The sequence below is a fragment of the Phaenicophaeus curvirostris genome, chromosome 2, assembly GCF_032191515.1.
Source record: "Phaenicophaeus curvirostris isolate KB17595 chromosome 2, BPBGC_Pcur_1.0, whole genome shotgun sequence".
Lineage (NCBI taxonomy): Eukaryota > Metazoa > Chordata > Aves > Cuculiformes > Cuculidae > Phaenicophaeus > Phaenicophaeus curvirostris.
The window spans coordinates 89,219,600-89,232,154 of NC_091393.1; the positions used below are offsets into that span (position 1 = coordinate 89,219,600).

Below are 12,555 nucleotides of genomic sequence, written 5' to 3' on the forward strand. Positions count from 1 at the left end.
TCCATGACATTTTGACATCATGCGTTTACAGTGGAACTTTAAAGTAAAAAAGTATTTATGAAGTGAACCATAAAAGGCCACAAGCTATAGAATGATACAATTCAAGAACATTCTGTAGAAAGAGAGATAATGTGTCCTGGTAAAATTAAAAAACAGGCATGATGTAGGAACAAATTATGATATCAAGTGGTCTACAAATAGAAAAACCTGCAGAAATTTAAAGTGAGAGTAATGATGAATGTACTCAGTGTTCCAGCTAGAGCCAAGTGGACCATTTCACATAATGCCTTACAGTAAATATAACCAGGCCTTTATACACTATTATTTTTATTCCCTGACATACACATAACCCTCAGGAACTAAATTTTAAAACCCTTAGACTCCTAGTTTGGAAAAACGTAATTTTTTATTGGATGCTAAGTTTGAATCTGACCAGAATCACAAATTCCACAAAATGGAAATAAGAGAAACAATATGGGAAAAGAAAAAGAACAGGGGGGAATCAGGGAGACAAATTCAAAAGAAACAAACAAACATTACAAAATACTATGCAAAAGTCTAAATGAATTTCATGTACCATTTTACAGCTCAATTCTATAATTTAGAAGAATTTTTGGCAACTTCTTATGTGACCTTTGTTTTTTTTAAACAGCTTGCATAAATTAGTATCTTCTACACTAACTAAATTTCCACTGATTTTACCTAGATCACTTATGAACTTGCTAAACAGTTCAGTTAGTCCCACAAAAATCTCTGTGCGACTTCACCAGACTGAAAAACATTTGCCAGAGACAAGATCAGTTACATTCCTGTTATCAAGGCAAACTTCAGGCAGGCCTGCAAGTAACTAGAAGAAGCTACTCAATCTAAGACCCTCACCTTGGTGCACTTTGACTCATGCAACAGCCATGGCAGCAGATGGGACATGGGAGGTGCCCACACCACATGGATGCCTACTAGGAAGATTTCCTTCCAGCAGGACAGATCACTGACAGCAGCCTAGCCCTGCTGTCCTTCTCAGTTACCTTTCACAGCTATCTCTGGTTTGCACAGAGTTCAGAAGTCAGAGAGGCATCTCATGGAAGAGAAATGATGGTGCTGCATCAGAAGAAGCATGAGATCAGGCTGAAGAAAGTAAGTCTTGGTCTCAATGCACAAAGCTCTGAATTTCCAATACTCATGTCAAAACATCACTTACTTGGACCAATATAATTCCTCAACACAGACAACTTAGTCAATCCTATTCTGAGAATTGGTCTAACACCTCTAGCACCTTTCCAAGAAAAAAATTGATGCAGAAAACTGGCCCAAGATTTCTGCTCAGTTTTACAAAATTATTTGCAACCAATCCAGTCCAGGTTAATAGAACCAGAAAAGTTGGATGCATTTAGGTTGTGCTAAACCTTCTCCTTACATTACAGAACAGACGGACAAATGCATACACAGGAAACAAAAGAAACAAAGCACAGTAGCAGCATCCAACAGCAATAGAGACATCTCAACAGCAGAAACAGAGCTCTGGAACAACGCTTTTGAAGTGAGAGATGTACACAAAAACTGCGTCATATAATTTCACAAGGTAAGACATTTTAAGTGGTTGACGCTGAAAAAAATATTCAGCAGACTAAAATACTATATTAATTCTTGCACTTCACTCAATCTGTAAGAACAAAAAATCTATCTAAAATTAAGCAAAGCATCTTTAAACAGTACAGGAGAGCAAGCAGAGTATACTGAGACAGAGACCATGAATTTCATTGTCCCACCTCCTGTCTCTAGTCTGCCACATGATCCAAGATGGGGCCAGGCCATCTCATGTGCACTTACACAAGAATGATAAAGGGTAAAATTGCGAGAGAGGCACCACAACAGGCATATGAATGTCCCAAAATAATACAAAATGCAGAAAATAACACTTTTATTATATTTTGCACAGGGAGGTATCTTTGTTTAGAAAATCTTACCTGCAACATAGTCACCAAATCCAATGGTAGTTAAAGTGATCACCACAAAGTAAATTGCATCTAGTGTGCTCCAGCCTTCTATGTGCTTGAATATAACTGCAGGAAGAGCAACAAACAGCACGCAGCCAAACAGTATGAATATTATTGTTGAAATGATGCGAATCTTTGTCTGACTGACATTCCATTTCTGGAAAGGGAAGGGGAAAGAGAGGAAACCCATCATTAATAAAACTGCACCACTGTACATAAGCACCTATCCATCCCCTTCAGTGACACTATATTGCTCAAGAGGACAGCGCATTATAATTCTCAAACAAACAGGAAAATCAAAGCAGGTTTTTACTTTGAAAAGACTTTCAAAGCAAACATGACTACCCTAGGAAACATTTGGTAGCATGATACGCAGAGCAAGGATGGACTCTTCATTGTGGCCAGGTTTGAGATCTGCGTCTCATGTAGCATTCGTCAATACTAACAGCTGATCATGCTGAAGTTTTGAGGGGAGGGGCTAGACATTCGAGTGAGCTTCAAGTAGTGCTTGCACCTGTGATGACTCTACTTTTGTGCATTCACAAAACTGAGTAAGAAAGGTGAGTTTCAATCACACAGTTTTCTCTAATCAAGCAGCTTGCTAAACAGAACCACAGAATACAAGAGCTGGAAGGGAGAGATCACCTCTTATAAAACTGCTCCAAGATAAAACCACCCCAATTAAGCCACTGCTTACACAGTACTGGCAAACACAGTAGTGGCCTGGCAAAATGTGATCATGCTTAACCATTCTTCTCATTAGAAGGCTTTCCTAATGCTTAAATTGCACCCCACCTACTTCAGTTGAAGTCTACTATTTATTGTCATATATAAGGCAAACAAAGAAACTGCTACTTTGTTCTTTCCAGCAAACTTTTGCAGGGGTTTTCTTTCAGTCATATGTTCTTGAGACCAAATATATTAATTTGTTTCAGTCTTTCCTCACTTGTCTGTTCTCAACTCCGACTAACTAATCTACATTTCATTGGGTGTTGTATTCAAAACTAGATATAAAAACCAGCATAAAATAGAATGGAAAGCTCTTTTCTTATGCTGTATCTATGTATTTATTTACACTCCTATTTATACTTCTAACTATAATGTATGCTTTTAGACAACACTGACATAAGCCCATGCTATCTTATGAGTACCTCAGCACATTACTAGAAAACTGCACCTAGGCAACTCTTTCCTGACATGTAACTGCATATTTATTGTTCTTTCAGAGAGTACTTTGAATTTTCCTTCTGGAATTGAATCCTATATATTCAGACTGCTTCTCAAAATTTTCAGGATAATTTTGAATTCTAATTCTGTCCTCCAACTTTTAGTTCTCATCATCTGAGATAATCTGTAGATGTAATGAACAAAATCCTTTATCTGTTTGTTTGAATATTAATGAAATTTAACAGTACCAAAGCTAGAACAGACCTCTGCAAAGTCACATATGACACGCCCTAACAGTCTGACAATCTTCCTCTTAGTATAGTTTTACATCCATCCAAAGAGCCTTGGTTCAACTTAAAGCAAACAAGGGATTGCACAAAATGACACCAAAAAAGTAAATCAGACTCTCCACAATGCATTTTTTCCTGTATTTAAGTTTAGTTCCAATGGGAACTGTTTTACAGTCAGCATGGCCAAGGTGCAGCTTTTGTAATCCAAATCATAGTAGTAGTTTGGGATATGGCAACATGAAATTCCCTGTTCTGACCCATCAGTGCCTCTTAGTTCTCCTTTCAGAGAAGCAGAAAACAGAACGAGTGTTTCAGACTGCAACGTATAGATCAGAGTTTTGATTTGGATATTGCCAAAAAGGGGCAAGATGCTGCTCTTCATGTTGGGGCATCCTTCTTGTAGAGATAAATCCATTCAGAAAACAGGAAAACCATTATCCTTATGAGGAACAGGCTGAGAGGCACACAATTTAATCTCGAGTCTTCTGTATTTTTAAGCAAATAATAAAGTTCAGTTACAAAACAACCCAGAAAAGATAAAAATAAAATGTTCTTATGGAGTGTTCTTGCCTCTTTTAGATTAATCTCAACTGAAATGGATGCTGTGCACCAGTACCTTCTCAAAGTCCAAAATAACTGCCTTTTCTTAAAAAGCTTTCAAGCCTGTGTTTACCCATTGCATAAGGCTACTCAACACAGCTTCAGTTTGCTTGGCTTAAAAATAAAGCCATGGCAGATTCTTCCTATAGAGAAATAGTGTTCCACATGAAAGGTTAGGGCTTGCTGCAGAAAAACAATACATCTAATGTTTGAGGGCTGATGCAAACAGCTACAAAATCAGCCTACTTATTAAGTACTCGCTGGAGTATTCTACGTATCAAAAGACAAATAGTATTTCATATGTGTTTTGACCATTAGCTAACAGTTAAATCTTTTATTAAGCCTTTTATTAAAGGTTATTAAAACCCCTAAATAATTAATTTTATAAAGTTTAATTTTACCATGTATTGTATTTCAGAAACCTCAATAAATACATTATTAATAACTATATTAGTAAATAAAACTATCTGTTTCACACTCAGAAAAAAAAAAAGTTAAGTAAATTAAGTTCACCTGCTAGAATTCAAGGCATTTGGTTGTCAAGGACTGGCTATGGCTGAACATTACCAATATCTGTACAAGCTTCTTATGTGTTTAACAGGTCTATTCCTCTACTGAAGCTGTGCCATGCTGCACAAATTAAAGATGGTACCCAAAGAAATGAAGGACATGAACCTCTCCACTGTGCTAAGCAATTTAGCAGACGAGGCTGAAAATATCCTAAAATGTAGCACATCCTAAAGTCTAGCGGGGAGAACACAAAGAGGAGTCCAATGTCAGGGAAGCACCAACAGCCTCTGTACCAGTTAGGCTGTCCTGCTTCTGTGTATGACCAAAGCTTTAGTCACCTACAGACCCATAAATCTGGAAATACGCATGTCTATGGACTATAAGCATTTACTCAGGTATGATGGCATGTGAATGGAGATTTTAAGAATTGTGATTCTAGACTTAGACCCCAAATGTATTCTGTGAATCAACTCAAAGTAGCGGCAATAATTTCCATGTTACCCCTACAGTTTCACTTTGCCATCTGAGTCACTAACTTCCTACCACAACCTATATGACAACTTTAAAGTTAAACAGGTAAACGTTACAGCCAACTTAGGAGTACTGTAAAGGCAAAACGAAAATTAAATGTTTTGGATCTTGTTCCTTTCCCCAACCATAATTATTGCAGAAAATGTTCAGCTTCATCCAACTCTCGGTTTGAAGTGTTCAATAACATATTCAGACTTGGCAAAGTTCTTCATACCTTTTGCTGGTTAAAATGTTGAACTATACCCTGTTTTTCAGACTTTTCCTTTAATTTGTTAACTTAAGAACAATGAGCAGCATGAAGAAAAAGGCAGTTGGCATACTCACAACAAAGGTATCTTCTACTTTGGCAATTCCTTTTCCAAAGATTGTGCCTAGTTGATCTCCAACACCAGCCAACAGAAAACCAAACAGAGGAATTCCAAGTAAGGCATAGATGATACAGAATATCTTTCCACCTTGTGTACGTGGGGAGATGTTTCCAAAGCCTAAATTACAAACAACTTTAGATGGTTAAGAAGTTACATACATTACATTACACATTTTAAAAGGACTGAAAGAACAGAACAAAAAACCCAGGTCCTACTAGGTTAACCATATGACACAGCAAACATTGTGAAAAATCAATTGAAACTGTTGATTATAAATCCTCTTTGAGCTAAAATGAAGCTGCTGCACAATTCACTTATTTCTCTCAGATAAACGCTATTTTTTTTCTAATAAATCACATCTTTTCTCGTCTACTACATGTAGTAAATCCCAATTAGTTAAGCTATGTCTTAGCCTCTGCTACATGGGTATGACTATTACTGGACTTGTAAATGGCAGGCTGCAGTACTCATAGATAAGATATAATTTGCCTTCAGATGTGCTGAGTTTCAAAGTTAAGCAGCTGGAAAAAACCCACATTTGGATAAGCAAACCAGGGATTTCCAGCATAAACAAGACTGCTTAGAGTCTTCATTATTAGAGGCTTTAATTCATCCAGTATAGCAAACAAAGCTTAGAGAAACACTTTATAAGTCACAGCAGTGCCCATTGGAAAGTGGAAATAATTTAGTCTTCACTGGCTTGTGTAAAAGAGCATCCTGATACCTGTGATACTTCAATAGCTACTTGCCCATTTAAAATGGAGAAACTCCAATACAAGCAACACAGGCATAAGCATCTCCAAAACATCCTTGGCAGAACCCTACAGACAAGTTTCATGAGCATCAATCCTTAGTTGTAATTCAAAAGTTTTCCTCCTACAAAGGATCACTCAGGGTTTTAGTGGAGCAGGGCTGTAGTTGCAGTAACACCTCAGCATTTTTGACCTTGTTTCACTTTTCAGCACAATGCATGCTTTGAAGGAAAAATACTTTTGTTGGGGGTCTTGGGGGCATCTTTTTGTCAGAAACAGGCTTATTTTCCATGGAGAAATTAAACAAAAGGCTTTTTTAAAATTTATGTGTTTTTTAGTACAAAAAGTAAAGTAAAACACTTTTGCAAGTAATTTCTTTTTTATTAAAGTCTTAATTTTAAAAATCCAGGTTTCAGGTGAAAATATAGACAAAATTTGTCAATTTGTCAATTTGTCAATTGAAAAATTTTATCAGCTCTATTGAGAGCTTACAGTGTTAGTTTCCTTTTTAAAATAGCTTATTATTTATGCACAACGATGACTTCAAGCTCCTACAATGCAAAGTACATTTAATGAATAGCTTCCCTATTTATCAGAATTTTCATTTAACTATTTTGAGCATGTTGCTTTAAGACAAATATAGATTTTCTTTGTTAAAACTATTATCTTAATTTTTGTTTCTTCTCTCATGTAGGTAAACTACCAAAGCTCCATTGTCAAAACTGTTTTTTCCTTTCAGTACATGGGAGACAAAGCTGTCCCTCACTGAACATCATTAAAATAAAATAATCACATTTGTAATATATTTTATTCCTAGATACTTTGCCTTAACATCAGTTACAAGATAGTAATCGTGCAAACAATAAATGGACCGTTGATAGAGTTCATTTAGATAAAAAAGTGAATATAAATTTTCCCCAAATCATGACTAGCAAACCCTGTCAAACTAAAAAAAAAGGACAAAATTAAAGGAAATATAATCAATTACAGGTTGTAGAGTCCTCCAGCTTTGTAAATTTTCCCTGCACTAACACAATGAAAAAAAAGTCTGACTTTGACAAGTAGAATAAAGTCACAGCACCTTTAGTCCAACTTAGTATCCTTCCCTAAAGCAGATCCAGGTCTAAAATTACTGCTTATTGTAACTCAGGAAATTTTAGCTCCACTGAGTTCACTTTGTTCCTTCATGCATCAAGCAGAAATGACCCTTGAGTTTTAAAATAAAATTAGCTCATCACCAACCAAAAAACGACAAACAGATCCAAGCTACTCTGGCTTTGTAAACAAGCCTGTCAATGCATCAACAGGAGCTTGAATAGTTGCCAGGGTGTAATTCCTGCAGGGTCTTAACGCAATTCAGAATCGGGGGTCTGGATACACCAGATTTATAAAACTTATACTAAAGGATTTGGAAATAGCTCTCCCCCTCCCCCCCTTTTTTTTAAATTTAAGAACTGTATTCACTTGCTCTATAAAAGTGATGTCTCATAATGGTGACAAAATACCAGTCCAGGAAAGCACACAAGCAGGCAGCTTTGCTCGGTTAGCTTCATAAAACAAACTGGCATTCTCTCTGCATCCCGCAGCTATTACAGACAATTGCTGCTGTGGCATACGTCTCATCTGCTGCTAATCAGTATGAGGACACGAAGTTCACATTCAGCTCTGTGTATTCTCCTGCCTAAATCAGAGTCATATCTTGAGCAAGAAAAGGATGGTTCTTCACTTGACTTCTGCCCTCACAAACTGCTGCTTTTCTTTCTGAGAAATGACAAATGCTTTTCTTACATAAATGACTAAAAGGTCTTGTATTATTAATTATACTTCTAAAAATATCTCACACGCTACTGGATAAAATAATATGCCAATAGGCAGCAGTTTAATTCTGTGCAGATGCTTACCACACAAACCATGGCACACTTGTGACAGGACATGTGCTTTAAGTGAACTGATCTACCAAGGGGTTCCATAACACATTAATCATATTTCCTACAGTGTCATGTTTCATAACAGTCTGCTGTTGTACACCACAGCCTACTTCACAAGTTACTCAAATTGTCCTTACATCCTACTCTTGGTTTCTCCAGTGAAAAGCTAATCCATCATTTATGCAATGGGAGAGGAAACATTTATATTTCATCAGGTTGATGTAATTCCTGAGGGTTTTGCCTCAGAAAAGTATCATTCTTCTCTTTAAAGAAAAAAAAATTAGAAGAATCCTACTGGTAAGTAAAACCAAAGAAAAGCTTCATTTTGGGCAGCATGCTTGGAGAGGAGCACAGAGCCATGGGAATGCCGCCACATCTCCTTGTGTACCACACAGCATTTCCCTACATGCAGGGCAGGAACACCTGGCACTGCTGCATGAGCTCCCTGGCACAGGGTTGTCGCTTAGGAGTCTTCACTTCTGCTCCAGAGGCTGGTATAAAATCTGTCTATGACTGTCTTGCTCACTGAGAAACCTGAGGGTTATCAGCCACATCACAGCACGCTCTCTGCGTGCTCTTCTCTCCCACCTATTTACCTAGAGGGGATGGGGACAGCGCACACTGTAATCATACAAGCAGCCTCAGTATCTTGGTTACTTTTCACACCTTCAGTCCCGTGTAACTTTTCTGTTCCTCTTGTTCTGCAAAATGGTGAGTTCCTAGAACCAGTTTGTTCCCCCATTACAGCAATTACACTTTCTTGGGAACATGGACATTAACTAAGCACTTGATTTAAACTTGCTAAATTTATCAGAAATTTTCCTTCCAAGCACTTTTAATCAACACTGTCTGCAATGAACAGCACAGAGTACAAAATTTAACTTACAGAATGGGATCAGTTTCACCCAAGGTAATGTCTGCACCATTTTCAGGCTGTCCTTCCCCAGTGCAAGCTTTCATAACCACGAGCATGATTCGCCTCCTACTTTCACCAAATCATTTTCGCATTCTGCTAAATGCTTAGTATGCCTTTAATACCTTAAGGAATTTGTGCATTAAGAATATGTTGTCTCTGACAATCAACTGTGGACAGGAAATGCATTTCAGAAGGAGCTTCCAGGAACCCTTGAGTGAATTAAGAATAAAAGGCCTTTGTAAATAGATTGAAATTAATTGCCTCATTCAACAAAATAACATATTCCATGGTTTTAGCTCCAAAACTCTTATAGCCTCCAAGATTCAAATCAAATTCAAAGGGACCCTCAGCCCCTTTGGTCAGCAACAGAGATGGAAGCAAGGGTATGCTAAATGAAAAGAAAAAAAAAATCAATACTCCACTGGAACTATTTTTTATTCCCATGTCCCTGTCCCCTTTATTGACGTAGTTCTTTGAGGATGAAAATATCTATAACTTTCCATCTGAAATAGATTTGCTATTAAGTAGAAATTAGTTATTTTAATAGCTACAAATATATTATGGCTTTTGAGCAAACCAGTGTTTGAAGTTTCGATATCTAGTAGTGGGCTTTTTTTCCCTGTGACAAACAATACGTTATATTGGAAATATAGAAAAGTTTGAAATCCTACAAGGTCTCATATAATTGGCAAGATGCTTCTGTTCAGATGAGACATGAGACTGTCTTTACATTTAAACCTTAATAGAAACAAAGGCTGGCAACTAATTTTAAAAAAAAAATCTAATCCCTGTTTTAAGTAGAGAAAAAGATCCCTTTGTTTTCTAGTTAACTGGTATCTCAGTTTCTCAGAAAGCTCTTTTAGATCCACATTTTCAAAGTGGATTTAGAAGAACAGATACTCCAAATTAACATATTTTCACAGAAAATTCCTAGACAAAGCAGGGCATCTACCGAAACTAGCTGGCTGCAATTAAGTATTACTTAGGTGAGAGATTATAGCTGCTTTTGAGAGTTCTAGGACTAGATTTTACTTGCAAAATTGACTGGAAAAGAGTGTCACTGCTTATGATTGATTTATATCAAATAGCTCAAGTGAGATTGAAAGGTCTGGGGAAGGTTTGAAGCGTTTTCTTTGCAAACAAGAAAACGTAAATTCAAACACAAGCAAATGTTTTCTCACTGTTTTTGACACACCTCACATTACACAAGACATCGTTCATCAGGTAAGAAAGTGCAAATAATTCTCAAGTAATGTCATATATTTTGAGACATGAGAAACTCAGCTATAGGTTTCAATACGTGGGCAATTGATGAAACAGTTCAATACTGAAAGATGAAAACTCAGTGATCCCACACACCCTTAATTACACAAAAATAGATTACAGAAACTTGTAACTGAGAAGACTGTATAGACTCAGAGGAAAGACTGGCTCCTTGCTGCTGATTCCCACAAGGCCAGAGCCAGCTGAACCGGCTGCCATGCCCTCACCTTCAGCCACTGGACACTGAGTAGCTGTTTACAGTAAGTTTACATCCACCCTGACTACGCAGCTCAATTACAGTGACTACCTTTTTCAAAGGGTATACATGTGTTTTGATACTGTATGTGAAATTGATTTTAAGAAGTCAAAAGATACTTTTTCCAGGCTTCAAGGAACTATCTGATGAAATCTTTATGAATGGTACCTCATTGAACTCGTAGCTAAGATGATTTTCCCCTTTGGATTGCCATTAGGGCCCAGGAGGTCAGCATTTAAATACATGCCTGCCCATCAGTGCTAAGGCGAAGATATGCGTTTATTCATAGATAAACAATGGACTGGACAGAATCATTAAACAACTATAAGTAACCATACTGGCTCTGTGGAAATCTCTTCATAAACTGCAGAAATACTGAAACTTACACATCCATTTTCACTATGTAGAAACATTTGTATTTTTACACCGATTCCCTTTCCTTTCTTTCCTCTTAACTCTGTCCTACACTCCAAAATTTTATACACTTGCATATACTCATGCCATATATATATATTTTTACAAATATACACTTTATGGCGTTTTATGGCTTTCACTAGTAATAATATAAGGGCCTTATTCATTCTTCCGTGTGACCCTCCTCCCAATGCTGTAAAGTACCTGTAAAATTCCTGTTCTCATTTGTACAAATATGTAGCAAACATAGTGAAGGGAAGTCCACATTTCTCTATATCATGTAACTCACACCAAATCTGTGACTGAGGCCAATGCAATCACATTACTTTGACCCTGAACTAGGGAAAGTTTGGCATCTAAAATCCTCAAAGAACCTCACCTAAGCTTGTTCGAGGCTACACAGAAATCTGTTGTGAATACTTAACAAAATCTGCAGAATCCCTTTCTGTCAGGGCACACACACATCCACAGGCAGATATATTTCTAAACACAGTGTAAGAGATTTTGAAGGCTGAATAAGGACAAAGACTATTTACAAATTTGAATACTTGAGTGAATTGAATATGAATTACCTTTCAGTGAAAGCAAATAGTTCTGTGTTACACATAAACACAAATTCTTTCACACATCTACATCCTATATCTTATAATCGTCGCTCACAATTTGTTGCTTGTGGGTCCCATTATGGGTATGCAGCTAATGCTCCTCCTCCAAAGTTCACTCTTCAGCTTAAAAGTTAAATACTTCCTCTAAACGCAATTAGTGAAATTGCTGCATGAATCTTGCGGGGGAAAAAAAAAGTGCCCCATGCAACTGCAAAGGAGTGAAGTAACTTCTGTTTTAAACTGCACCCTGCTATGAAACCAAAAATCTCTGCTTTACAGAAGTTAGGTGTAATATTTCTACGAGTCACCAGAGTATCTAGAAGCCAATTCTTTCAGTAGTTTTAGTCAGTTAATAGTGTTGTCACAAAGTACTGCCATTTACTTAATATCACTGCACAGCATAGTCCTCCCTTAGGTATTAGCTGGATCTCAACGTACAAAATTCTGCTTTTTAGCAATAAACCATAATTGTGTGTCACAAAAATGTTAATATATTTTGAACATTATCATGTTACGGCTTGAACCTGATAAAAGATATTTTACTAAGAAACCCTCTCAATTACCATAAGGTATAGCTCCTTTTCAACTATGAATAACATCAGGAAAAACTAGACTGACATTAATAAAACGTGTGATATTCAAGAATTGACAAGACAGAAGCTGATCTCCTTCCAGTGGTTTCTTTTCATCTGTGTTGGGGTGGGATAGGGGGATGGGAAGGGGCATAATCAAATCAATAAACTTCATTTTAAAAGAAAAGGCAATAAACATTAATAGAAATTAACTTTCTTCGAGTCAAAGTTCTGTGCTGGAGAGCTGAAGGAGCATTGTAAGGAAAGTCTCTGTAAGGATACAGAAGCTGTTGGAGTATTCAATAATTCACATTCAGTTGCTAAGGCAATTTCTCTAGCAACTGGGTAATAATTGTTAAAAGGCTTTTAAAAGCTTAAACATCAATTCA

The 12,555-nt window shown here is 36.9% G+C and overlaps 1 protein-coding gene across 4 annotated transcripts in view; it reads right to left on the bottom strand.

Annotated features, from left to right (window-relative positions):
* The window catches only part of KCNK2 (potassium two pore domain channel subfamily K member 2), a 132,554-nt gene that overhangs the window by 27,441 nt on the left and 92,558 nt on the right, over positions 1–12,555 (bottom strand). For all 4 annotated transcript variants that reach the window (XM_069852808.1, XM_069852807.1, XM_069852810.1 and 1 more), the window contains 2 exons: positions 5,417–5,577; positions 1,965–2,151 (listed from right to left, as the gene is read on the bottom strand). In XM_069852808.1, the coding sequence (XP_069708909.1) occupies positions 1,965–2,151; positions 5,417–5,577 (348 nt within the window). The remainder of the gene's footprint in view (positions 1–1,964; positions 2,152–5,416; positions 5,578–12,555) is intronic.